We start from the raw sequence: 27065 nt of genomic DNA on the forward strand, positions 1-27065 counted from the left end.
TGTTTTGCATTGACGCTGCCAAGACAGCAAGAGATAAAAAAACTCCAGCTCAATAGTGGGATTCTTATGGGGATGAATGTCCAGAATTACAAAGGTTTGCAATCCGAGTTCTAAGTTTGACTTGTACTTCATCTGGATGTGAGCATAATTGGAGTGTATTTGAAATGGTGAGTTTTTTTATTTTTTATTTTAAATGTTGAAATATTTGATAAAAATCTTATAAATTTGAATTGTTTATTTAGGTTCATACAAAACGAAGAAATCGTTTGCACCGGAAAAAAAATGAATGACTTGGTATTTGTAATGTGCAATCTGAAATTGAATGATAACCAAGTCAAAAAGCAAGCTGATGATTTTGGTGTAGAAGATGATCTTTCATCTGATGATGATTGGATAACCGAGGGAGAAAAACATTCAAACTTTGATTTGCTTGGTGCTATTACAGTGCAACACGAAGACAAAATGGTAATGAAGATGAAAGTGATGAAGAAGAAATTCCTAATGATGTTGAAATGGAGAGTCATGGTACTGAAGATGATTTGGAGATTCAAATTGATGATATTGGTGTTGGTACTAGTAGTAGCACTAATGTTCATAATATTGGTGTTGGTACTAGTAGTGACACTAATAATTCTCTTGATGCTAATGATATTGATGAATGCCTGAGGAATAATGAGGAAGATGAAGACAATGAAGCTGGTTTTAGTTTACATAACACACTAGCAGATTGTTTGTTTTAAGTTTGTTAATTATTAGCTAATGAAAAGTTATTTAAATTATGTATGAATTTTTATTTGAACCATGTATTTTAAGATGCTTGAACTATATATGAATTTTTATTTGAAGGCTTGAACTATGTATGAATTTTTATTTGAAACATGTATTTTAAGGTGCTTGAACTATGTATGAATTTTTATTTGAAGTATGAATTTTTTTTTAATGTATTTTAAAATTCCTTATAAATTTACAATTTTACGATCCAAATTTGTTTTGTATTTTTCGTGCCGTGTTAAAATCATGATTTTAACAACCTTGAGTGCGTGTTTATAAAAGTGAATTGATTTTAGGTCGATAGGTAGATATGGATTTTTGGTGTTTGAGGTTCGAAATAGTATTTGTTCAATGAATTTATCAATACCAACCCAGTACGATTTAAAATAATACAATTTCAGCCTATCACGATTCATGATCACAGCAACTTACCTAGTAGTTGTTAATTATAATAATAATTTTAGATTTTATAAATTAATATTTATCCATGAATTATGTGACCAATTATCACTCGCTAATAACTATGGATGATGATAATTATATATCACATTTTAAAATCTCGATAAATACAAATTATACTATTTCACGTATTATTTAACTAAAATTGTAAATTTTCTATGCTAATGACCCAAAATAGCCCTGTAACTCATCTTTAATTTACTGAAAAAGTGGACAGCTGCTAGAATTCCCCACAAAGAAATCGAAAAGCATCACGTGTTTTATCTGTATCACTGTCATTATATCAAATTAAACATAGCAGCCGCATGATTATTTGTTTGAAAGAACTATTACTTAATTTGTTGCACTGTTACTAAATCAACCCAAATTATTTGACAGATGCATATACTTCAAAAATTCATAAATAGGGCTACCTGAAAATGGTTAAGGATTACACCGCCATTGGATACTCAAAATACTGCATGCTTGAAGTTCCAAATTGAAAAAAAAAAAGTTTGGGAAGTTGAAAATTGGTCCAAGAGTCTTTCAAAAATAAAAACTATTCAAGCGCGGGCTCCCCTGTTGAGAGTAACCATGCGGGTGGGAGCATCTTGATACCGTCCGCCTCCAGAATATCCACCTCCTGCTCGCAAATTGCCTGCTCCCCTTGAATAGCCAACCCCGGCAGCTTGGCCCAACACCTGTGGCCTCCCACCACCACCACTATATCCAGAACGGCCAGAACCTTGCCTTCCCTGAGTGAAAGATGAGTTTTCTTGCCACTTACCACCTGCAGCGGCCACATTAGCAAAATCCTGGCCATCTCTCCGCCTCTGAGGCAGATCCAAACCACCACCACCAATTCTTGCCTCTGTTGCCCTTTCATTACTTTCAGCAAGGATGGACAGCTTCTCTGTCAACTGGAATGCTAGAGCCTGCAACCTTGTGTGCTGAACATCATGGAAGACAATACACTGTGTTGGCTGGTCCCAGCTTGCATGGAGCTCGTCATTAATCATCATTTTGCTGACAATGACTCGAGTTTGGGCTACTGAAAGGTCAAACATGTTGGTCAGCTGGTCCAAGCCAAGTGCATCATAGGAGGACGAGTAGGAAAACAGGTAGGTCCTCAGAGCTTCTTCCTTAATCTTCGCTTTAAGCATCTCAAGAACACCATCTCTATTTCTGAGGAGCTTCCAGACATCAAGAGACTCAATAACATCGATGGCCTTCTGGAAATCTCCTTTGCTAAGTGCCCGTGTAGCAGCCATCACATGGTCCCTAACATTTTCAGGAGGCCCAGTGAAAGTTTGCCTCTCACTTACCTCAAGCAACCGCCTAAAATTCTTGCTAATGACTTTGCGCTTGACATCAAGAGCATCAGCTGCCATGTTGGGGACCTCCAGCAGCATTGCACAAATGAGATGGACAGACTCCAGAAGCTCAAGGTTTATGTGCATATGATATGGCATCTGGCGTCTCCTTTCTAGTCTTTCCTGTTGAAATCAATTACTTGCACCAGTGAGGGGGACTCGTCCTTGGACAACGAGCAAACTATGACAAATATAAATCTAAGAGCATTTAACCAAGAAAAATGCTCAAAAAAGATTCACTCATGCCAACAAGTATAACAAACAAAAAATATATTTTTATTTAATAGCTGCATGCACAATAACATAAAATTACCACTTCTACCAGCAAAGAAATCAATCAGTGATAAACCAGATCATAGGCAAACCATTTGTTTGCTATGCTACCAGTATGCATAAACGCTATTGGAGAAACTAATCTGGAACCTGTAAATAACCAGGTTACAAAAATATAGGGAGTCGAAAGAAAATGAAAAAAGGAAAGACTTTAAGATGTCGAACGATAAAGATCAAAACTTAGCATAATGCAAGAATAATTTCAGTCCTAAGCTGTTAGAATATCACTCTGCAAGCAATTCAAAATGTTTACAGCTAATATTGACTTATCTATACAAAAATAAAATCCCCATGTTAGCTTGGCAACCCCCCTTTGGAGACTAAATAAAACAAACCATGTTTCTGTAAATAATAAGACAACTCCTTGTGGATGCAAGCACGGTAAGAACATGACAGAGAGAGAGAGCAGCACCTGTTCAGGAGTTTTTTCATGATATCGGCTTTGTGAAAAACCTTGTGCAAGCAACTCCTTCACCCTTCCACCAGAATAGAGTTCAGAAAGACATCCATGTGCTTCAATGATTAGACCAAGCCGGAATGCACATAAACCAAGTTGCGCCATAGCCCTGTTGAAAAGTATCTGGCTTGATATGTCCATGTGCTGAATATTATCTTGCAAGTGACTCATCAATAGCAGGTCACGGGAGGTTGAGAACTCATCCAGGAGAGCATGGTGATAGATATCACAGAGCATTGCACGAGCTTTGGTCCGCTCATCTCCAGACTTGTAAATGAGGGAGACTAAAGCATCCATCATTGTCCTGCTATTCTCAGGAAAGATAGGCTTTCGTGGCACAAGCTCAGTAGTAACAACAAATGCAGACGGACCTCTAGTTTCCTCAACCTCAGGCTCCTCACCCTCGCCTCCATCTTCTGTCTGTTCAGCCAACTTTCTCATAGCATCATAAACCTCTTGTGGTTTGTAATAGATCAGCTCAACACGTCTTAAGGCAACCTTTGCTGCAGCTTTAAGATCTCCAGCATGCTCCAGATATTCTTGGACATTCTGAGCAAGAACTAAAAACATGGGTTCATCCTGCAGTCTTTCAACATACTCACGTGTATGTGGATCGATGCACTGCAAACTCTTGAAGAACTCGATATCCATCCTCTCAAGAAAAGCCACTAAGTTTCCCCAAATCCGAATTGGCCCATTATGGTTTGCTACTTTCTGGGTTTCATTCTCATCAGGCTCAATTGTGTCATCCACTATAATATTACGATATTGTACCAGAATGTCAAGAATAATAAACATGTTCTGCACACAATTTTTCCAGACATTGATAGGCATGTGCCCACTGAGACCTGGATTCACATCAAATTGTGCAGAAACCACACTGAAAAGAATCTCCAACTTCTGTGCAGGAGTCTTAGCAACCTTTGTCAAGAAAGTTAGCTGTTCAACCTGCTCAAACCTTCCGGTTCCCCTCCTACCCCGGGCAGCAACAATTTCTTTAAACTTCTTGTTCACAATATCCCAAGTGATTTCGCTAGGATCTTTTGCGAACTGCTTATCCATGAGCTTATCTTTCTTACTCATCATCTTCTCCCAGCCCCCATCCTTCCCAGATTGGTCATCGACATTTTCCTCATCCTCCTCATCGGACATTGCCATCTTTGAAGGGTCCTCCTCCACATCCGACTCTTCCTCCTCTTCCGAGTCCTCGTCAGCCTCTGGTTCTTCCTCACTTTCAGGGTGTTCCCTGTACTTATTAATCTGATCTTCATATTGTTTATTATTTTTCTTCAATTTCTGTTTCATTGCATTCAAAGCCTTGGCATTGCTACTGCTCATTTTCTTTTTAGCTTCCTTATTTGCCAAAGCCTGATTCAAGAAATCTTCCAGCATTACCAGAGCTTTAATGTAAAGGGTTGGAACCTTCTCAGACTCCATCACCCGCATGACTTTCTCAAGTTGCTTATTAATCTTATCGAAACTCTCTTGCAAGCTGACCCAATCATTAATCTTCATAGCATTCTTCATTTGATCAACAGTGGCTGACATCTCCTCAAAACGCTTGTCTTTGGCTGACCTGACCACACGCTTTTGATCATCAGATTCATCACTATCACTAGCATTTCCTCTAAGATACTTATTATCCACAGTTGCTGGGGCAGTCGACTCCCCAGCTTCTCCATCCTCAACCTCATCTCCATAATCGCTCTCCTCGTCAGATTCACTATCACCCTATAACCAAACCGGAAAAATATAAAAAACCAATACAACAAACCAAGTCAAACAGTCCTTCCCCTACAATATAACATAACAAAATTACTATTAGCAAAATATCAGCAAACCTGTGTCCAGAAACGCGATGCCATCTTCTCCTTCACGCTAAAGGCTACAAGTCAGAAAACTTCAAGATCCTAAAACACAGACAATTTAAAAAACAAAACTAAACAAAAAATTACACCCCGGCAACAAATAGATTCATCAACAAATCACAACTAAAATAATCAAGAACCTAAGAAGATAAAATTACAAAATCCTGCTACGAAATTAGCCTAATATAACAACTTTGGATTTCATGGAATTTATTTATAAGAAAATAAAAATAAAGCAACAAAAATACAAAAAAGATGCTGAAAAATCTATAATCTAGCTGAGTAAAGAAATTAATAAGACTTTCAATTTTTCCATCACTCAAAACAACTTAACTATTCGGGGCCGATACGAAGTAAAACCCAGATTTTAAAAAATATTAAAAAAATTGCTGGGTCACTGATTCGATAGTGTTGTGCAGAAATTAATGTTATTTAGCTTTTAATTGACGGAGACAAAAGATGAAAGACAGAGTACCTGATTTGCGAGTGAAGAGGAGTTAGGGTTAGGGTTTTTGCCTCTTTGCTGACAGCGGAGGGGACTTTCTTCGGGTTTCCAAAGCTATAGCTTTTATTTAGTCCTGTGGCCGTTTCTTACAGTTTGCTTTCTGAGGCGGAAGCATTTCAGGGTCTCAAGAAAAGCCCAAGCTAAGAGGCCCAATGTGAGCCCACGTTGATTTTAAGAAACCCACAGAAACTGGGTGCGAGCATCGGGCTTTTGTGTTTCTAAAATAAAAAAAACCTCTAGGGGTCTCATCCCGGACTTCGATCACATGCCTAGCATCTCGACCTAGATTAGGTTGGGGACTAGAAAGAATGTTTATGCGTTGTAATAGGCTATTTTTTTAAATGTATGTTGTTTTTAATTAAAAAAATATATTTTTTAAGAATATAAATAAAAGCAGAAAAAATTAAAAGGTATATGATTTGAATTTCAAGCAACAAATAAATAATATGTAAAAAACTTGTTTAAACTGTTTTAAATTTCATATAAGAATCAAATTGTAAAATATAAAGAGACATCAGTCTAACATAAACATTATTTGAGTAACTCAAAACAAAATATGACATTATAAACAAAACGAATATGAAAGCCCAACTTTTGAGTGAGAAGTGAAATCTTAATAATTATTAGTAAGTAAAGAGTATCAAATACTTGTCAACTTTTTATTACTGCAAGAATTTGAATAACTTAGTTAAGTATTTACAAAAATATTTTATGTATCAATCTATGTGTCTGGACCCAATGTATACACTTGTCTTAAAAAGTAAATTTTCCTCCAAGAAAAAGCAACCTAAGAACACCTAAAATCTTTAAACTTTTTTGGGCAACCATTGACCAAATAGTTTCATCCACTAGATTCTGCACAGATATATATAGCAAAAAAACTCCTAGAAGTAAATCGAAAAACTTATGCACGCATCTAATTAAACAACCCAATAACCATTTGTGCAAAGTAATGAAAAAAAATTCATCAACAATAAACAAAAATAAAATTGATCAGGATATCTAACATCGCAACACGGGTAATTTACCTGGTCATGTTTAATTAATTCCTCTATTAAAATAAATTTGTAATAAAAAAAACATATAAAACTTACAATAGAAATCGACTTATATATATAAAAAAACAATGCAAGGCTGCACATAACACATAAAATTTATTGAACAATAATTTTTTTAAAAATATAAGACTGCACATATGAAAAATATTATAAAAAATTCAATATTAAAAAAAAATAATCTATATAAAATTAAGAAAAAACCATTGATGAATCATACTCACCTCTCTAAAAACTAAACACACCCAATATTATTTAAAAATAATCATAATCTAATTTAAATATAAACCAAAAATTTATTTGAAAAAATATACACAAATAATGCATTATTTTTTAAAAAACTAAAACATAATAAAAAAAATATATATAAAAAAATTATCAGGTCAGATGCTTTTGGGCTTGATAAGTGAGGCCCAACGCCTGACCCAATAAAGCAATGCTCCACACGCAGGCTTGCAACCCCAAGCCCTAGTGCAAACCTTTAAAAAAAAAATGTTAAATGGGACAGATGATGTGTCGTCCTCTCTAAATGGTTCAGAACAAAATAACGCGTCGCTTGGGAAACCTAAAATCCTATCACTTAGCTTTAAATTCAATCATCTCTCCTAAAAAAAATATACAATTAGGGGCTAATTTAGATTCAAAAGGGCCAAATCACGCAAAATAAAAGTTATAGGACCAAAGTGAAAATTATTTAAAAAATAAACTACTCCAATCCATAGTGCATTGTGAAAGAATGCACAATGTTTTTTTGCTAAAGTAAAAGGCTAATGCCTTTTAGTTTATGTTATAATGTATTTTGCTAATATATTTAGTTTTTTTTAAAATAATTTTAAAAAAATAAAATATAGATTTAAGAAGAAAAAAATTGTATTTCATTTATAAATCATAAAATAGAGTTTTAATTTCAAATTTAGGTATAAGAGTATAAATTATTTTTCATGAATTAGATAAACCACTTACCTGTTTCTATATTTGTCTCTATTCAAATTATATATAAATTTAATTCAGTTAGATCGGATGATCATATATCCAATAATTTGAGTAAAATTATCATCTTTTCAAACTCTTAATAACATCTCTTCGGTTTAAAAAATACTGAAGCTCAAGTGTTTGAATTAAACCATATATGCATAAATAAAAAAGAAAATTTTGTTTTTGTATTGTATTCATAAAATCCCAATAATTGATGCTATTTGAAGTGTTTATTTGATATGGTAATAACTTTTATGATTATAATTTTAAAAAATAAATTTAGAAAAAATCTATAAATTATAGTTTTTTTTTTTTAATTATAAACCAATACAAGCCCTTTGGAGGGCCATTAATAGTTGAATCCTCCGTAGAAAATGGATGCGTGGAAAGCCCAAAATTAGCAAGCCAATCGACAGCAACATTCGCCTCCTTGTAAGAATGTTGCTCTTAGACTACCTTATCTCTACTTAGAGCGTCACGAGCTCTGTTAACCAAGGCAAAGTTAGCATCAGCTTTCACGAACTGTTTCAAGAGCAGACCCACCACACCTAAAAAATCAGATTCCAAAATAATCTTGCGAAAGCCAAAAAACCAAGCCTACTCTAGTCCTGTAATCACCACCCATGACTCAGCACGAACTGAAGTACAAATCCCCGTATTAATAGCAAAACCTCTAATCCAAGAGCCCATGCAATAATATTCCTGTGTTTTTTCTTTGTTTATTATTGTCTATATTTTTTTTTGTCTGCATCAGTATTAAAATAATTTTTTTAACATTAGCACATTAAAACAATAAAAAACACTTAAAACTTATTAATTTAAAGCTAAAAAAAAATTGAAAGTTTCCAAAAGCACAATTAGACCATAATGCCAAAAAATCCATGAGTATAACAACTGGCATGCTTATCAGGCCGTGTCTATTTTTTTTATTTTATTTACTTGTACGTGAAAGAAGAAAATTTTGCTCAGACCCACCACCGTAATTTGCTTGTGTGTTTGGTATTATAAGTTTCTTTTTAAAAGTATTTTTTAATTGAAAATATACCATAATGATTTTTTTATTGTTTTTTTTTTAATTTTTAACTCCAGCATATCAAAATCTTCAAAAAAATATTTAAAAATGTACTATTTTGATATTATTTTAGATGAAAAATAATTTGAAAAGCATGTTATATTACAAAAACAAACAATAAAAGGTTAGTGTAATTCTGCAACGAAGTCAATTTAAAAAGCAGGTTATAACACAAAAAATGAACATTAAAAATTTAAATTTTCAAATTTTTTTCATTAATAATTCTGCAATGAAGTCAATATAATGTCGTGACTACGAGTTATGAAAGTCTTAATCTAAAAATTTTCAGGTCTAAAATAATTTCATTGAATCAAACTCGGGTATGAGAGACAGGTACGTGCTTGCAGTTTCTCTGTCTCTCTGTTTTTTTTCCCTTTAACAAATATGTTTACAATTTCCTGTTGAATCTTGATTATCCCTTGATCAATTGATCATTTACAATAGCTGCGGCATGAGGTTATTTATTTATTTATTATTGTTCTTGTTAACATTAAAAAAAAAAAAAACTTCAGGCAAAGGATTTGCAGATATCACAAGGGCTTATTTTTAAGCACTTTATATACAATAATATTTCTATATTAAATTTATTTCGTAATCTTGGGTTCCTTTTCTCATCATGCTCGCAAACTCCTCATAGTTGATCTTTCCATCCTGCACAATAGGTTTCCCCTTACCAAATCAGTTATATAAAAGCATAATAATATTAAACTCAGCTCAATTTAGCATAATGATAGGTCAATTCATTACCCAATTAAAACCTAATTAGAATTTTTAAAAAATCAAAATGATTTTTTTTATATTTTTTTAAAATAAAAAACTTAAAACAATATCCTTTTAAGTTAATCTATTCAATCCGAGATTTATTTCTTGGGTTGGGTCCCAGGTTTAATGACTTTCAAAAGCACCACCACGTGATAATAAAGAGGTTGAAAAGGAAACGAGAAAATTACTTTATCAGTATCAACATCTTCTATGACTTCATTTATTGTAGCATCATCACCCATCCCATATTGAGCCATGGCTTGCCTTAGTTCATCTCTTGAGATAAACCTATGAAATTAAACAAGTTTAATAAAGTTTGACCTTCACAGGAAGATTTATGAATCGGATTTATCTCATGAGAAAACTAAAAATTAACCAAAGGAGAAATGTAGGAGCAAACTAACCCACTGCCATCCTTGTCAAAGTATTGGAAGGCCTTGTACAAGTTCTCTTCCATCTCAAGTCTATGTCGATGCATGGTAGCTGTAATAAATTCGAGATAATCGATAGTCCCACTCTTATCAACATCAGCCTATTAAGACAAAATTGGTCTCGTCAACGCTTATTCTTGCAGACTCAAGTATGAATCTTGCTGCAATGCTTGTTAGCAACTAACAACCTAATGCAATGATAAAAGCAATGATAAAAGCAATGATATATAGTATTAGTTCTCACAGCATCCATCAACTGCTTTATCTCTACTCCAGAAAGCTTAGATCCTAGCCTTGACAGTCCAGATTTGAGTTCGTCGTATGTGATAGTACCACTTTCATCAGTGTCCATGTTGTTGAACATCTGCTTTAAGCCCTTGATTTCTTCCTCTGAAAGGTTCTCCGCTATTACCTTTAAGAAAGTAAATTTAAGATCAGGAAAGCAACGATCAGAGGATGAAAGCAATAAAAGACAAACAAAAGAATTGTTCTTATTGATGACTCAAAGTCTACATCATTCTAACAGCTATATTTATTCCTTCACATCACATGGTATAACATTGAAAAAGAGTCATTTGATAATTAATTTGAGGAAAATTATGTGGCTGCGATCATCCAAAAAATGGAGCTTTAAAGCATACCTTTAACGCAAGTTTCTTTAACTTGTTCATTGCTCTAAACTGCTTCATCCGAATCAGGACAGCACTATCTATAGGTTTGTCAGATGCGTCACCATCCACCTTCATCCATGGATGTTCTGGATCAAGTATATGGTATGAGTAGTATCAGTAAGCCACATAATTTTATGACATCTATAATTTGATAATGAAGAAAATTTCCCTAGCAAACACAATTAGTTGTAAGATTAATCAATCGAAAAAGGATATTGGAGATCCAAGTCATGGACACCCGTTAAATGAGAGGAAGGACTAATCAATTAAATTCTCATGGATGATTATGTACTTACCAAGTGCTTGGGCAGCGGTAATCCTTCTCTTAGGGTCCCTCGTTAACATTTTCCTTATAAGGTCCTTTGCAGAGGATGAAATGTTAGGCCATGGCGGGCTCTGTAAGTCAAGATTGCCTTCTAATACCGCATCAAATATGCCTTTCTCGGTCTCTTTCATAAATTAAGTTCATTCGAACGTCAGTTGAAAAAATATTACACTACAAAAATATCTAAGGACAGAAAAATCCTAGTTTAAAAATTTATGATTCACAAGTCATTGTAAGAAAACAATCAGAATGGATGACATTCTTTAAACAAAAGGATGAAAACAATGTTAACAATCAGAATGGATGACATTCTTTAAACAAAAGGATGAAAACAATGTTAAAGTGTTTCTGGTTCCTCAAAAAGAACATACCAGCCCAGAAAGGAGGCACTCCACTCAGAAGAATGTACAAAATAATCCCAGCACTCCATACATCAATCTCTTTTCCATAACTCCGTTTCAACACCTCTGGAGCAATATAGTATGCACTTCCAACAATGTCACTGTATACTTTTCCTGAAAAATTAGTTATGCAATGTTCAGTGATAAGAGAAAATCACGACGTTAATTTTAGTATAACAATGTACTTATATACTTTTCATTGTGGTGTCTCTCTCTTTAGGATGTACTACATTCTCTTTCCTTTTCCTATCTTTCGATTGAAAAACAATTAGACTTGGTTGACCCGAGAAGTCACTTTCTTGATTGACTTGGTCCTACTAATCCATTATCGCATCAATAAGAAATAATTAATACACCAATCTGAATATTTAGACTCAAATTTCACATTTCATTTTGAAACATAAAAATATTAAATGATATATTGGAACAAGCCAATATCTTAAATTTAATGCAAAAACTTGTCAAATTTTTCCAGTTGCTAAACATGGTACTAGGAGATCAAGGTCCTAAATTTAGTCTTCCAAATGGTTACAAAACATGCAAAAACATTTAGTTTCGACTTGGCAAGATCTTTCAACCAAAAAAAAACTTGGATAAATCCAGTTGTGTTAAAATTAAACCACACAAGTTGGAGAATCCTTTATCTACTTTGAAAAAGAAAAAGAAATCATAAAAAATGGAAATAAAAATAAAATAAAATGAGAACCAAATTTGTAAAAAAATAATTTTACTAACCCTCTTCAATGAAGACAGAGAGTCCAAAATCAGTAGCTTTAATCGGAGCTTTATCGTCTTTACTTGCAAGCAAGAAATTCTCGGGCTTCAAATCTCTATGCATAACCCCCATAAAATGACACACATGAACCACATTCACAATCTGCCTAATAATTGTAGCAGCTTCCATCTCTGAGTAACTCCCTTTAGCGATAATCCGATCAAAAAGCTCCCCACCAGAGCATAATTCCATGATCAAATACAGATTCTGTTTATCCTCATAAGCACCCCTGAATTCAACAATATTCGGTTGCCCTGTTAAGTGCTCCAATATCAAAATCTCCATTTTAACATCCTCAATATCCTTTTTAGTCACCAGTTTCCCCCTTGAAATAGACTTGCACGCATACTTTCTTTGTGTTGCCTTCTCTGTACAAAGATAAGTTATACCGAACTGACCTCTACCTAATTCTTTATCAAGATCGTAAATCTTGGTTATGTCAACGTATGGTTTGCCAAGAATAGAGCCAATATTTGATGTTGAAGATGGAGTAAGAGTAGTTTGAGATTTGCCAGATGTTTTTGAAGAAGGAGCTGGTTTTGTGGCTACTGGTGGTGGTTGTGGTGGTGATGGATTATAATGTTCTTGGGCTGGTCTTTTAGGTGGTTTTGGTTGGTCGCTGTCTTCATCCGAGGTAGAGGAAATATGGATATCATGAGAACAAAACTTAGAGAAACTGAGTCTAGAGAAACAAAGTCCCATTGGCTTGGTAGGCAGTAACGGAAGACAAGAGAGCAAAATTGTCTAATGGTGTTTTTGAGAATGGTTTAAGTAGTAAATCTGCTGTTATGGGGTTTGGATTTATTACAATAACAAGAGATTGGCAACTTTTTGTAGTTTTTGTCAAGGAAACTCTGTCGCTTACTTTTTTTTTTTTGGTTCTTTGCTTTTGCCCTCGGGATAGTCTTGGGTATCATTCTTTCTTTTCTTCATCTTTTGGCTCGAATACGCTTCTTCTTTTTTTTGTTACAGTGGAAATAAAGAAAAGAAAAACGCTCGAATATGCATTTGCTTTGCCTTGTTGTGTGAAGAAAAAAAAGGCGGAGGGGACTTCTTCGTGGTTCAAAACTTGAAAGCTATTAATTTCTTTGACGTGTGAACTAAGGAAATTTCACTCAAACCCACCTTATTTAAGAGAGAGAGAGGGAGAGAGAGACAGGTACGAGGAACAAAGGCTTTAACAATTTTGTGTTTGGTCCAGCTATAATTTCTTAATTTGGGGATAACCAAAGAATGCCTTAATTCTTAGCATGTTCAAGAGCACTAGATTCTTATAAAAATGCTAGGTTTTCCTGGAAGATATATATAAATTAAATAGTTACAGAGCAAAGTCTCGGTTTTCACTCGTCGAATCTTCTTTTTCAAAAGATGTATAGTCGGTGGCGTATGCATCCATTTTGTATCTAGCCCACTTGTATTTTAACAAGAAGAGACTTCACAAATTTCACTTGGTCTCTCCATGAAAGTTTGAGAGCGATCTCTTAAAATGGGAAAGCATACATTATCTCTATTTTATATTTTAAAATCCATTAACCTTTTCATTAAAAGAGAGAAAAAAAAAAAGCAATCATAGACTAAACTCTCAAATTATCATAACCGGTGAGGTCTATATATCTACAATATATTACAAACGATTGGTCTTCCATTAAAAAAGATATATAAGTACTACTTATATTTATATGAAGATTTTATTGGATCTATGTGATCGTATAATATTACTCTTTCATCAATTAATTTTGGGTAAAAATATAGAGCAAGTACTTATAAATTAAGCACTAAGGTGGATGTGTGGATATACCATTAAAATTAAGTGGGCTACCTGGAATTCTGATGATAGTACTGCAATTGCATGCTTCTTTTCTTTGGTAAGTCATGGCATTAATACGTATTTTATTCATATAATTTCTTCAGTTTGTTTTGTGATCATTAACGTTGTGTTTATTTAAAGAGAGATTTTAGGTTTTTTAGAAAAATTCTTTTAAAAAAACCATAAAACTATATATACAAAACATATTTATGACTGACTATAAATTAAAAAAAATATTTCTTGAAAACATGCATTTTTTAATTAAAAAAATTGAAAAACATGTAAGTTCTTTTTAGATAAACTATACATTATAAAATAATACCTTATTTGTTCCGTAATAAAAAAAAATTATGATCATTTCTTTTAATATTTTCAATTTAATTAAAAAAAGGTCCTCATTTTCGATGTTGAAAAATTGTATATTTAGTAAATATATTTCCTTAATTATTCATCAAAAATTTATTTTAAAATTAATGAGAAAACTATATATGAAAACAAAACAATTTTTTTAAAAAAAATAAACATATTTGACCGCCTAATATTTTGTAGTCATTTATTTTGGTGTTTTCAAATTTTAAAAACTTTTACCTAGTAAACATATTTTTTTAATTTTCAGGAAAAAATCATTTTAAAATAAACAAAAACACAATTTTCTGAAAATAAACACAACTGATTATCTCAATTGCTTATTAATTAATGTTGTGATAATTAACGCGTTTACGGTGGTCTCCTCCATAGCTTGACTCAATTTCCTGCCTCATGAGTGGAAGACGCCTTCCTCAACAATTCAATCCGACCATGCAATCCACAAGGTGATAAGATGTATAGCCAAGTCCCCCCGCACATCCCTGAAAGAAGATTCCGAAGACCATTTATTTAATGATAAATTGGATCAAGCCAATATCTTAGATTTAATGCAAAAACATGTCAAATTGTCCAAACTGCTAAACATGGTACTAGGAGATTGAGATCCTAAATTAGTCTTCCAAATGAGTATAGAACATGCAAAAATATTTACTTTTGACTTGGCAAAATCTAGCTGTGTTAAAATTAAACCACACAAGTTGGAGAATCTTTTATCTACTTTGAAAAAGAAAAAAGAAACCACACAAGTTTGTACATGATTGGTGAAAGGAGACTTTGACCCTGAAGTAGGGGAATTCGTCAATGGAATGACCTTGACTAGAGAGCTCTGTAGAAAAACTTACGTCAATGTTCAAACCATACTCTTCAACATGGATTTTGTGTGCTTTTACATGGCGGCGGCTAAGTATTATAGGCCACTTCTTTTACGTTAATTATTCATCAAATTGCATGTTTGTGTTCTATCTTTGCAGGCTATTTCTCCCTTTCAAATCTGATAGATTTGTTTTCCGTCAGAAAAGCTATTTGGATTCGGACTTGTTACTTTGACATGATACATCACATCAACAGATGAAGATCCCATGCAAGTGCCCATCATGCATCTTGTGCTGCTGCTGCTTCTGCATTTTGGGTTTCTGCAATTGCCTGCAAGCTATTCTGTGCAATCTTGACATTCGAATTTGCACTAGGTTAATTAGTGCCAAACTTTCTTGGTTTTATTCTGTCAAGTTCTTTCTTTCTTTCTTTTTCAAATACTGGTTTTTATACGTTCTAGTAAATGGATAGTGTCAACCGAGGTGTAGTACTATCTGATGAAGAGTGTTTAAGGGTAATTTATAGATTATCTCTGGCTTGCCATGAAAAACATATCCCCTGGTCAGCTCAAAATCAACGACACCAAAATCTTTTAATTAATTAAAGAACGAGAACCAGCACTCCATTTCTTCCCATTCCATTAGGGGTGAATAACTACTTATAAGAGAATATTTCAAAGTTTGCGTTAAAAAATCACAGCCAAAAAGCCTACCAACAAGTTTTGAATGCATTGAAATCATTGTAAAGAAGAGGAAAGGCAGGGGCCATGGCATTTTTTCCTTTATTTTTTAACTTTTCGCAATAAATTTATCATTTCCCATGCTAGTTTTCTTTTTTATTTCACAGTAAAAAAGAAGTACCTTACAAAGTGGTTTTTCTGAATTTATAGTTGGCACGACATGGGAGCCTATTGTGGAGCAATGGTTGGCCTAAACTCCATGAGTAGCATGCTTTATGGAGCCATCACGGGGTGCATTCTTTCCATTGAAGTTCTTAGAAAATCATTTGTTCTTTGGGATTCTGATGATTGGGCAATTGTGTTCTTCATTCATTTCGTAAGTGATCTTGCTCCTCGCTCCACGAATCACTTCATGGATTCAAGTGTTGAATTAATGCCCTGACCTTGTCTTTTAACTTTAGGTTGAAACAGATTCAATCATCCTGAATGAAAGAATAGAAAGGCTTAGTTCACACAGCACAGTTTGCAGAAACGGAAAATCAATGCTGAAAATTCCAAATAAGAGATTTACAGGCAAAAACATAGTGGACACCTTATGGAATGGACCTACCTGCTCAATCTGCCTTCAGGTTTTTGGCTTTTCAGCTTAAAAAATCTCCCCAGTTTGATTAATAATTGTGTTAATTAACACTCGTCCTGTGTAAAATGATTGACAGGACTTCCAAAAGGGGGAAATGGTTGGTAGCTTGCCACCGTGCCGTCACATATTCCATCCAAGTTGTATTAGTCAGTGGTTTATCGGACACAGTTCTTGCCTATTGTGCAGGAAAACGCCTTTTATGCTTGAAAAAGTGGATTGTACTTGAAAAAAAAATGTTTACCCCATGTGTCCCCACTCTCAAATCAATGTGGGATTGTTTATACATGCTCCAAATTTATTTGTCAAGAGATCATCTACCAAGTTTAGATTCGCATACTAATGTAACAGGCTTTGATGCATCAAGCAAACGAGAAAAAAAATAGGCTGCATGTAGATAGCTCTAATCCAGGATTTGGAAAAGACAGCATCTTTTGAGTACGTGCTTGGAAACCGGCCGTAGTAGATTCAGGAATGAGCGTAAAGAGTATTTATAAGTAACATTCTATCCTACTTTTCCGCATTTAATTGGGTCTAGAAACGAGCAGAAATTAGCATGCCCGTGCGCTTAAAGAAGAGAGTTTATGTATACTAAGAGAGAGAAGGCATTTTGAATAAAAAAACACCGGTTCCCTTCCAACATCTACAAAATTCATCTCCCGATCCGGAGAGGAGGGAAGTGGAACATCAGCAGCTGACAATTCTGTTACTTGAAAGCCGGATGTACAAATGACAAACACGGGCACGGTCCCTGATGGTCATCCGTGACCTCTACAAGCAGTGATAACTAAACACATTCGGTCACTCCCCAGGTAAATTAATTAAGAAGTGTCCCAACGTGTAGGCAATATGTGAAAAGAAAACATCAAATAGCCCTGGAAGGGCCTGGTAGTACAAAAGACGCCCCGAATCATCAAGGAGATGAGCATAAGCCATTCCTTCTATGAAGGAAAAGGAAATCAGAACATTGAGACCAACTTTCAAATCAAGTCTAGAAACACACCTTCCATAGCAGGTACGTACGGAGAAGTTCAGCCGTATTGAAAGAACACTTTTATATGTTATATCATGTATGGCATGAAATATAATACTATGATTTTGAATTTGTAAATTAATTGTTAATTAAATTTACTCGTAACAAGATGTATTATATATATGACTCATTAATGCGATCTAAAGATGTATTATTGAAATTTAATTATTATGATATGCAATATAAAAATATTTCCGAACACATCTAAGGAAAATATTTTTTAATAATTAAAATGAAAAGGAAAGTTATAATTAAATGAAAAGATCATACATTAATTTCTAGCATGCTAATCCGGGTGTTGCTCTACGAATTATTTTATTATAGAAGCAAAGGAAGTTTCAAGCGTTCAATTTCACTAGACAGGAAAGGGATATATATATATATATCTTGACATCAATACGATGGGGTAACAACATTGGAATAGATTTCATATATAGCTTCAGCTAAAATAAAATCCACACATTAAATCCCATGTAACAAATATAAAAGGCTGTCCTAATGAGAGAACCTATCTATGTATATATATACATAGTTGTAAGAGACTGACATACGAAATCTTAGAATTCAACTCGACAGCATGCACAAGTGAACACGCAAACATAATTCTGAGAAATATCAGCACACTGATTTGATCAGCTGTCAACCATGGAGCCACGGTCCACAGCTCTGACACACTTGGTGTGCACCTCATATCCGCATTCAAGGCACAGGTAAGCCCATCCTGAACCTTGTTCATCACAATCACAGCATATAAACGGTCCTCCTCCAGTTCCTTCTGAAACCAAACCGAGTTCATGTCGATGCCCTGCATGGTACTTCGATTTTGGCAGGCTTTTAGCCTCCTCATCTATTTGTTTCTCTAGTAAATCCACTTGGGCCTCAGTGAAAGGGTACGCATTTTCTTTGTACAAGTTGATTAGGTTTCTACCATGTTTAGTAACAGTTTTACCATCTGGGCCCAAAATTACCAAGCAAGGAATACCTTTCACATCAAAGTGCTTAGCAAGGATTTTGTTGGCAGGATCTCCGAAAGGCAATGTTAGCCATGGCATGCTATTGAAGTAGGAGTCGAACGCGGCTTGATCGCGATCACTTGACACAAACACAATCTCAAAGTCATCTTCATTGCCTTTATGTACCACCATTTGCTTAATCTTTTGGTAGATGGATATTAGCTTGGGAGTGAACTTCACTCCTGGAAGACACCATTGAGCTGAAAAATATAGTCCGAGTGTTTTGCCTACCAACGAGGCAACAGGCACCTGCGAGTGACAAACATGTTAGGCACAGAGATTTTCACGCACAGATGTTTCTCCCATGAGACTAGTCTGTCAAGATTTTGGATCAATATTAAAATAATACTTAACATTGTTTAAGTGGATCCCAATATTCACAGTTTGTTGTACAAACATATTCAATACGAATTCGAACAGGTCAGTGCCAAAAGAAACTCCAAATAATACATGGCATCCACAAAATTGTAGGGCAAGGAGACCCACCCACAACTAGAGAAACGGGCCTTATAATCTTATGACATGTTAGAGTACTGGGATGGAGCAGAAAAATTATGAGAAAAGACTTGGTGTTCTACCTCACTAATTAATTTACTAAACCAATGACTACTAGACTTTTATTTATTAATCTAATCTATGAATTGCATAAAAGATTAAAGTTTATTTAACAAATTTTTTAATTGGTATTAGTTAGAATTTAATTTGGATGGAATGACTGTAAACCAACTCCATACCTCCAAGCATCCAGCCCAATGCCGAAAGGCATTCCTTTTAACTGATGAAGTCACCCCATCATCATACTGTATCCACATTGTAGAAGAAAAAAAATCGGGATGATGTCCAAAGAGTTATTGGCCTAAAACTCGTGTTATAGATTATAGATTGGATAGATAAATATAAGTTGATAAAAGTAAATTTAAATTAATTTAATTTTAAAATTTTTTAAAAATTAATTATGGTTTTAAAAATAAAAATAAAAAATAAATTATTAAAATTTTGATTTGTTAAGTAAAGTGAATATGACCAACTAAACTCTCATTTCGTTAGTATGAAACACAACCGCAATCAATAAATTTATTGGATTAACTTAGTGGCCATAACGAATTTAATAATACCGGTCTTGTGATTAAGGTATTGTTTATTTTTGTATTTTAAAAGTGTTTTTTTAAAAAATTAAAAATTTTTTATTTATTTATTTTAAATTAATATTTTTTTAATGTTTTCAGATTATTTTGATATGGTGATGTAAAAAATAATTTTTTAAAATTTAAAAATAAATTATTTTAATATATTTTTAAATAAAAAATAGTTTCAAAACTAACGGTAATGATGTAAAAAGGAAGTTTATCAGCTGTGGAATCTAGGGGGAAAAAACAGTACGTGTCATGATGTACGTCACCTATGCTTTCTTTGAATTAGATGAGGTTTTTAAGACATGTTCCTGTATGTATCAGGGCCAGCCGTGTCATAGCTAAGTGCTGACTCCTTGGACCCGCCGCAATTTGATGGCCTGCCAAAAATTTGGCAGCCGGCCAATAATTTCTAAAATTGCGTGGTCCAATCAAATCACCTTAGAATGAGATTGATGGCAATATTTTGTACACATTGAAAAACTTTTTGGTAAATTTATAGAGCAACACGTCCAGGATTCTTACAAGTTTTGCCAGCAAATTAAAATCGAAAGATCAATTTCAATTTCAGGTATCGAGGCAAGGTAGGGACTTACCTGTTTAGCTGCGGGGTGACCCAAAAGATAGTCTCTATCGTGGTTCGTCAGTAAATTAATTAGGGTCTGGCTCTCACGCTTCTCCTTCTCTTCCATTTCCAATTCCTCCAACCTCTCTTTGGTAAATGGGAAAGCTTGGACCCCAAAACGGTTAAGAAGCTCGACGCCATCATGTATTGTTGCCTCATATTTGTTATCCTCAGGTTGCAAGATGACTAGAAAAGGAATTGCTTCGATTTCAAATTTACTATTTAAGGCTCTTTTGGTCTCCAAATCCGAAAATGGAATGGAAAGCCATGGCATGTTGGCACGATAATTGTTGAAGGCATCCAAGTCCTCGTCGGATGAAATAAAGACAATTTCAAAATTAGACCCTTTGCTCTTCAAATGCTCATATGCACCAACTAAGACTTGGGTAGTGAAGCTTCGACATGGGACGTACCAGTTTGCAGAGAAGTAGAGGCCCAGAACTTTGCCTTCAAGATCAGAAACTTTCACCTAAAAGTAGCCGGATACACGAGACAATGACCGTCAAAAAACACTTGCATAGCAATTTAATGTAACATATCTACAATTCGACGAAGAAAACGATGAAATAAATCCCATTTTATTTATTCCAAGAGAAATATCAAAAACATGAAAATAATTGGAGATTATTCACCTATAATTATGGGAAAGAAAATAAAATGTGTCAAAAACAAGAATTGGATAAGAATGAAGCAAGAAACAAAGAGCACCAACAAGGAAACTTATCCAATAGGCAATGATAACAAAGAATCCATTCTCCAAAAAGTTCAGCCCAGCCAAGCTAGAAGCCATAAAAAGAAATGAAAACAATGTGTTCCCAAATTTTGTGTGTACAGTAGTTGAGAAAAGGGACACGTGCTGTGCCTATAATTTGATGTAAGGAAGAAGTGATCATTAAGTTATGACACGTGTCCTATCAGCTGGGTTGTTAACGGTCAACCATTGTGTTTGTGTGGAAGCCCCTGTCGATTAAGACAGCATATTTGGCTTGTGAACAACAATGCCCTGCCCCAGAAAAGGACACCCACTTCCCCCATCCCACAGAAGCGACAGCAACAACAAGAAGAATATTATCTACTGCAACGTCGTTAAGGCGCTGTTGGATTGCCGACAAGATGCTAATAATAAGGAATCGATAATTTTAATTACATTTAGGATATTACTTATATGGTTAATCAATCCAATGAATTTTAAGGTTCAATGTTTAATGTAATTCTAATCATCTCCTCCTTAGCCAAGAAGCCATCGATAATCTAGCAATTGGAATTATTATTGTTTGAAGTTCGAATTTTGTTAATCGGCTAAGTCAATACAGATTAATTTTAAAATATTATTGTTTCACTTATTTTTTTAAATAAAATAATATGGTTTAAACAAAAATTAAAATAGAAAAAATAAATCAATGTTGTTATGAAAATGAAAAATATTCATTAAAGTTAATGCAGCTGGGTCTTACTCGAATATAGTGGAGATTAACTAAATCATAAATTAATCTAGGTCACCGAAATTTAATTATTTCAATACCCCACCCGATATCGGTTTTGCTCCTACTTGACAAGTTACCAAGATAACTATGATTGGAATATTCAAGAAAATAGTGAGAATAAAGATAATAAGTTTAAAAGATAGAATCAAAAGCATGATATAAATGGCAGCTCTACATTTTCTTATTTACAGGACAAACTCAATATTCAATTGCTCCTAATTATAAATGTTAATGCTTCACACATCAAATTAATAACCTATTTGAATGAGAAAATAGAATATCGGAAGACCAACATGTAAGTTTTTATCTTTTACCATAGATAGTTTTTATCCTATGGCTTTTATTTTACTTTGTTGTAGGCTGGATTAGGAATCTGAATTCTTCTTTTTGGTATACCCGTGATGATATGTGCAGAAATCACGAATGCATTTCAACTTGATCTGTTTAAGTTCTAATTTCGTGTGATTTTATATTGATTGCTTTAATAGAAGGGTCTTATGTTTCCTTGTATTTCTTGTAATTAGACTGATGTCTAAGCTACAATTTATGTAGCTAAAGCTCTGCCCACACTGATCTGGTTTTCTCTCTTTATTATATTTTTATTCTCGATTTCACTGGAAAAAAAAATCACAACGCAAAAAAATAATAATATATATTAACAAGCATCGAACAAATTTTTAATCCACTAGTGCTAATAATTTATATACCTGAGCTTCACTATCCATAAACAGTGAAAAATAGAGTGATGCTTTGATTCCTCATACCCAAGGGCGGAGCAAGAAAAAAAAATCAAGGGGGGCCAAATTAAATAACATTACAGGGGGGATTTTCTTTCTGAGATTTTGTTTCAAGGAAGGGGCTGGAGAAAATTTTTCTTGCAGGGGTCGGGGCCCCTGCCAGCCCCCTGCCTCCGCCACTGCTCATACCTATTGCGACATATATACTACGTACATGTGTGCGGTCACCAACTTATGGTGTTTTATTTTTTTGTTTAATCTATTTTTTAAAAATATTTTTTAAACTAATATTTGTATAAATACATATCAAATTAATATTTTTGAGATATTTTTAATAGTCTATGCTAATGTTAAAGATAACAAAATTGAAAAAAAATATTATTTTAATATATTTTTATAAAAACAACTTGAATTAGCGACAAATAAGTAACCAAACCAGCCATGACATATAAATTAATGAGAAGGAAAAAAAAAATGAATAAACGTGAGATTAAGAACAAAAGATTCAAGGAGATCAGATAAGTATAGTAAAGAAAAAAACTCAGATGGCATCACCATTTTGCAAGGTTAATATTGATATTTGTAACCCTAGCTATAGCTATTGTATTCATGCGCTTAAGTATAATATTCAAAAGTATGACCTACGATCATCAGTGATAACAAAAGAAAAATATTCAAAATTATTTATAACCTAAAAACAGAGAAAACAATAAATAATCTTTTTTCTGAACCATGAAAAGAAATAAAAAAAAGTTGACAGAAATACTTGCTTGGAAAACCATGAGACTTGAAGGTATGAAGTATGCATCCCAGGTTTGTTGCATAAATCTTCATGGATTTGAACCATATATAGATGTACAGAAAGAGATGTCGAGAGATCAGAGAATTAGTGAGAACCTGAGTCCCATCTTGAGAGAGAAGATAATCACGATCTTTGGTGGCCAAAAGTGATGAAAATCTAGAGCTTGAGATTTTCTGGGAGTGATCACCGTTTACTTCATCTTCACTAGCTTGAAGTTTCCCTGTATTCTCCTCCAAGCTCATCGGCTTCATGACCTCTCTCCTCTTTACACGCACACGGTCCCCGTCTCCCTCTCTCGAGAAAAAAATACCAACCTCTACTATTCTCCTCTTATGCTTATATTCCTAAGAACCACATTCTTCATTTCCACATCATTACAATATTGCACCCCCAATAGTAAATCACCACACCCACACGTAGCATTCACCTCTCTTCAGTAGGGAACCACGACCACAAACCCTACCTAGATATCACCCCAAATGGAGATATCACTTTAGATGATTTGCCACGTGTAGGGTTACTAATTAAAGCAACAAATCGGTGTGAACAAATGTACTGTAGTTTTGCCATGTGCTTAAGCAGGGTCCGTGTTGTCTTAAAAGACTTTGAATAGTGATGTTACGGGAGGCGAGCAAACATAGGCACACCTGTCCCTCGCTCTGATTTTTCCATTTTTTAAAAGGGAATTTCCGATAATATACGAGGGGCTCTACGTACGGGGCACACAACTCTGCGAAGAATTTCATCGAACGGCGTTGACGAGGGAGGGTTCTTTTTTATTTTAATTAAATTTAAGGTTTTTCCTGTCTAATTTTCGGAACTTATTACTAAAACACCATTAAACTAAAAGGATTTATTAGCTCTTCAAAAATTTAATTAAACAAGCTGACTGACCTGATAAACTTGGTTTACTGAAATTATGAATAGATAATTTATTAAGCATCATTGGTGGCTTTATATAGCCATACAGAAGGTATCAAATAACAAAAATAACAACAAAAGCAAAAGCAAATAACATGGGTTGTGGCCAAAGACCAGATCAACGCCCTGATATTCAGGGATTATTGCTAACAGAAAACATAAAAAACTGAAGACTAAGTCTTCTCAGGTGACATTTCCCTCCCTTAAACTGACGATTCTTCTTCAGTTTATACCCGGGTTTAGACGAACACCCATCAACATGCGCAGTTTCTCAAAGACTGCTCGTGTTAAGGGTTTAGTCATAATATCGGCCAATTATTCTTGAGAATAACAGTGCAGCAACGTCACAACCCCATCTCGAGTTAGATCACGAAGAAAGTGGAAGCGAACATCAATATGTTTGCTTCGACTGTGCATGACATGATTTTTCGAGAGTTTAATGGCAGAACTGTTATCACAATACATTATTGTTGCTCCCTTGGAGTTCTGATTAAGTTTTTCTAACATTCTTCGTAACAATACGGCCTGACAAGCATAGGATGCAGCAACAATGAACTCAGCTTCAGTTGTGGAGAGAGTGACTACCGGTTGTTTCTTTGAGGACCATGATATAGCTCCAGAGCTTAACAAGAATAGAAAACCTGAAGTGCTTTTCCTATCCTCTAAGTCTCCTGCATAGTCACTGTCGGTGTAACCGAGAAGCTCTTCATTGCCTTCGTGCTAATAAAATATTCCATACGCGAGTGTGCATTTGATATACCTAAGCACTTTTTTCACTGCTTGCAGATGGATTTCTGTAGGATGGGTCAGGTGTCTGCTAAGCATATTAACCACGAATATAATATCTGGTCTGGTAGATGTTAGATACATCAAGCTTCCTATTATCTGCATGTATAGAGTATTATTAACTGTTGTGCTGGTGGATTCTTTGACCAGCTTGAATCCTGGAACGATGGGATTAAATACAACATTACAATCAGCCATGTTGAACCGTTGCAGCACCTCCTGGGCATACTTTCTTTGACATATAAAAATTCCATCAGCTCGTTGAAATACCTCTAAACCCAGAAAGTATCTCATTCGACCAAGATCAGTCATATCAAATTCTTTCATCATGGATTGTTTAAACGAATTAAACATCATCTCATTGTTTCCGGTAAATATGAGATCATCTACATAAAGACACACAATTAAGAAAGTACCTTATTCAGTTTTCTTTAAGAAGAGAGTATGTTCATAAGGACATTTCTCAAACCCTTCCTTTAAGAAATAAGATTCAATCCTGCTGTACTATGCCCGTGGAGCTTGCTTCAAACCATACAAAGCTCTCCTTAAACTACACACCTTCTTTTCGGCTCCTTTTATCACATAACCAGGAGGTTGTTCAATGTATACCTTCTCATTCAACTCACCATGAAGGAATGCAAACTTAACGTCGAGTTGAAACAATGACCACCCCTTCTGTGCTAGTAGTGCAAGAATTAACCGTATAGTATCCATGCAAGCCACAGGTGCAAAACCCCCATATAGTCCACCCCATATTGTTGTGTGTATCCTTTGGCAACGAGGCGGGCTTTGTATTTATCAACTTTTCCACGTTCATTAAGCTTAGTCTTGTATACCCATTTAACCCCAACTGTTTTTGCACCATGGGGAAGATCAGTGATTTTCCCATGTATTATTCTTCTGAATTGCTGCAATTTTAAAATCCATGGCATCTCTCCATTTGGCACTTCGAGCTGCATTCTCATAGGACAAAGGGTTTTCATCAACAAATAAAGCAAAGTTACCTTGATTGTCATCAAAATAAGCATCTCTACTGTCATAATCAGGCCTCCAGATTGGTGGTTTACGGGGACGATTTCCACCACGTTGTGAAACAGAGTCAGCAGTCGTTTGTTCTTCAGCTACTGGACGCTCCAAATTTCCTTGATGGCTTTCATCATGATTATCTGCAGCATCATGAAAGGCATCATGATTATCAGCAGTATCGAAGAATCCATTGCCTTCTTCATGAGCAGTTTCACCTGAATTGTTATCTAGTGTTTCATCTTGGATATTATTGTTGCTGTCTGTATCATTCCAATCAAGGGAGGCTTGTATTGCCTCAGTATGAGTATCATCCCACAGCCAACTTTCTTCTTCATTGAAAACAACATCACGGCTGGCAATCACCTTTTTAGATAGTGGATCATACAAGCGGTAAGCTTTGGACTCTTCAATGATTCCTAGCAAAACACATTTTACACTTTTGTTGTCCAGTTTGGTGCGTTTTTTATAGGGAACATGAGCATAAGAAAGGCATCCAAACACACGGAAATGAGTGACAGAAGGTTTAGTGCCACTCCATGATTCTTCTGGTGTTTTATTTTGAATCGCCAGTGTGGGACTTCTGTTGAGTATGTGTGCTGCCCAGTTGACAGCCTCAGGCCAAAAAGTTTTTGGAACTCTTCTACTGGTGAGCAGACTTCGAACCATATTCATGATGGTTTGATTTTTCCTTTCGGCCACTCCATTTTGCTGAGGAGTATAACTTGCTGTGAGTTGGCGATGTATCCCATTAACTGTGCAAAACTCAATAAACTCGGTAGATGTAAACTCCCCCCCTCGATCAGTTCGCAAACCTTTGATACTGGTTCCAGTTTCCTTTTCAACTTTCACTTTAAAATGCTGAAACATTTTAAAAACATCAGACTTTTCAGCCAAGAAGAAGACCCACAGCTTTCGGCTAAAGTCATCAATGAATGTTAACACATATCTCTTATGACTGTTAGAGATAGGATTAATTGGCCCACATAAATCTGAA

The 27065-nt window shown here is 34.7% G+C and overlaps 4 protein-coding genes across 7 annotated transcripts; 1 reads left to right on the forward strand and 3 right to left on the reverse strand.

Moving 5' to 3' along the window:
- Nucleotides 1-1615: 1615 nt before the first annotated feature.
- On the reverse strand, nucleotides 1616-5865 carry LOC7496901 (eukaryotic translation initiation factor 3 subunit C). 3 transcript variants are annotated; one of them, XM_002301914.4, is made up of 4 exons: nucleotides 5716-5865; nucleotides 5214-5282; nucleotides 3328-5103; nucleotides 1616-2705 (listed from the first exon to the last, which is right to left on the reverse strand). In XM_002301914.4, exons 2-4 carry the CDS (start codon nucleotides 5235-5237, stop codon nucleotides 1773-1775), a joined length of 2733 nt encoding a protein of 910 aa, XP_002301950.1. In that variant the 5' UTR covers nucleotides 5238-5282; nucleotides 5716-5865; the 3' UTR covers nucleotides 1616-1772. The 3 variants fall into 3 exon arrangements, with proteins under 3 accessions (XP_002301950.1, XP_024450225.1, XP_024450224.1); XM_024594457.2 differs by having other exon boundaries at nucleotides 5214-5250; nucleotides 5716-5830; XM_024594456.2 differs by having other exon boundaries at nucleotides 5214-5257; nucleotides 5716-5830.
- Nucleotides 5866-9278: 3413 nt separating this feature from the next.
- On the reverse strand, nucleotides 9279-13024 carry LOC18096084 (calcium-dependent protein kinase 29). The gene is made up of 8 exons (XM_006386099.3): nucleotides 12173-13024; nucleotides 11408-11551; nucleotides 11008-11160; nucleotides 10682-10797; nucleotides 10285-10452; nucleotides 10014-10141; nucleotides 9798-9897; nucleotides 9279-9498 (listed from the first exon to the last, which is right to left on the reverse strand). The coding sequence occupies exons 1-8, from the start codon at nucleotides 12912-12914 to the stop codon at nucleotides 9421-9423; spliced, it is 1629 nt and encodes a 542-aa protein (XP_006386161.1). The 5' UTR covers nucleotides 12915-13024; the 3' UTR covers nucleotides 9279-9420.
- Nucleotides 13025-16097: 3073 nt separating this feature from the next.
- LOC7490623 (NEP1-interacting protein 2) lies at nucleotides 16098-16724 on the forward strand. The gene is made up of 4 exons (XM_024596139.1): nucleotides 16098-16253; nucleotides 16339-16506; nucleotides 16594-16614; nucleotides 16704-16724. The coding sequence occupies exons 1-4, from the start codon at nucleotides 16098-16100 to the stop codon at nucleotides 16722-16724; spliced, it is 366 nt and encodes a 121-aa protein (XP_024451907.1).
- A 1225-nt stretch (nucleotides 16725-17949) lies between these two features.
- Nucleotides 17950-23781, reverse strand: LOC18096085 (probable nucleoredoxin 2). Of its 2 annotated transcripts, XM_024594042.2 has the most exons (4): nucleotides 23434-23781; nucleotides 20287-20784; nucleotides 19295-19360; nucleotides 17950-18809 (listed from the first exon to the last, which is right to left on the reverse strand). In XM_024594042.2, exons 1-4 carry the CDS (start codon nucleotides 23587-23589, stop codon nucleotides 18180-18182), a joined length of 1350 nt encoding a protein of 449 aa, XP_024449810.1. In that variant the 5' UTR covers nucleotides 23590-23781; the 3' UTR covers nucleotides 17950-18179. The 2 variants fall into 2 exon arrangements, with proteins under 2 accessions (XP_024449810.1, XP_006386162.1); XM_006386100.3 differs by lacking the exon at nucleotides 19295-19360 and having other exon boundaries at nucleotides 23434-23779.
- Nucleotides 23782-27065: the final 3284 nt, after the last annotated feature.

This window comes from Populus trichocarpa, chromosome 2 (genome assembly GCF_000002775.5).
Source record: "Populus trichocarpa isolate Nisqually-1 chromosome 2, P.trichocarpa_v4.1, whole genome shotgun sequence".
Taxonomy (NCBI): domain Eukaryota; kingdom Viridiplantae; phylum Streptophyta; class Magnoliopsida; order Malpighiales; family Salicaceae; genus Populus; species Populus trichocarpa.

What these genes read in the sequence shown, in the direction of transcription:
- LOC7496901 (XM_002301914.4), bottom strand. Translation starts at nt 5,237, where the DNA reads ATGGCATCGCGTTTCTGGACACAG. An exon ending in CATCGCGTTTCTGGACACAG is followed by an intron (nt 5,104 to 5,213) that starts GTTTGCTGATAT and finishes GTTTGGTTATAG; the next exon opens with GGTGATAGTGAATCTGACGA. An exon ending in ATGAAAAAACTCCTGAACAG is followed by an intron (nt 2,706 to 3,327) that starts GTGCTGCTCTCT and finishes TGATTTCAACAG; the next exon opens with GAAAGACTAGAAAGGAGACG.
- LOC18096084 (XM_006386099.3), bottom strand. Translation starts at nt 12,914, where the DNA reads ATGGGACTTTGTTTCTCTAGACTCAGTTTCTCTAAGTTTTGTTCTCAT. An exon ending in AGTGCCTCCTTTCTGGGCTG is followed by an intron (nt 11,161 to 11,407) that starts GTATGTTCTTTT and finishes AATTTATGAAAG; the next exon opens with AGACCGAGAAAGGCATATTT. An exon ending in TAAAGAAACTTGCGTTAAAG is followed by an intron (nt 10,453 to 10,681) that starts GTATGCTTTAAA and finishes ACTTTCTTAAAG; the next exon opens with GTAATAGCGGAGAACCTTTC.
- LOC7490623 (XM_024596139.1), top strand. Translation starts at nt 16,098, where the DNA reads ATGGGAGCCTATTGTGGAGCAATGGTTGGCCTAAACTCCATGAGTAGC. An exon ending in TTGTGTTCTTCATTCATTTC is followed by an intron (nt 16,254 to 16,338) that starts GTAAGTGATCTT and finishes TTTTAACTTTAG; the next exon opens with GTTGAAACAGATTCAATCAT. An exon ending in ACTTCCAAAAGGGGGAAATG is followed by an intron (nt 16,615 to 16,703) that starts GTTGGTAGCTTG and finishes CCTATTGTGCAG; the next exon opens with GAAAACGCCTTTTATGCTTG.
- LOC18096085 (XM_024594042.2), bottom strand. Translation starts at nt 23,589, where the DNA reads ATGAAGCCGATGAGCTTGGAGGAGAATACAGGGAAACTTCAAGCTAGT. An exon ending in TCTCTCAAGATGGGACTCAG is followed by an intron (nt 20,785 to 23,433) that starts GTTCTCACTAAT and finishes GGCTACTTTTAG; the next exon opens with GTGAAAGTTTCTGATCTTGA. An exon ending in ATTGGGCTGGATGCTTGGAG is followed by an intron (nt 18,810 to 19,294) that starts GTATGGAGTTGG and finishes TGTCACTCGCAG; the next exon opens with GTGCCTGTTGCCTCGTTGGT.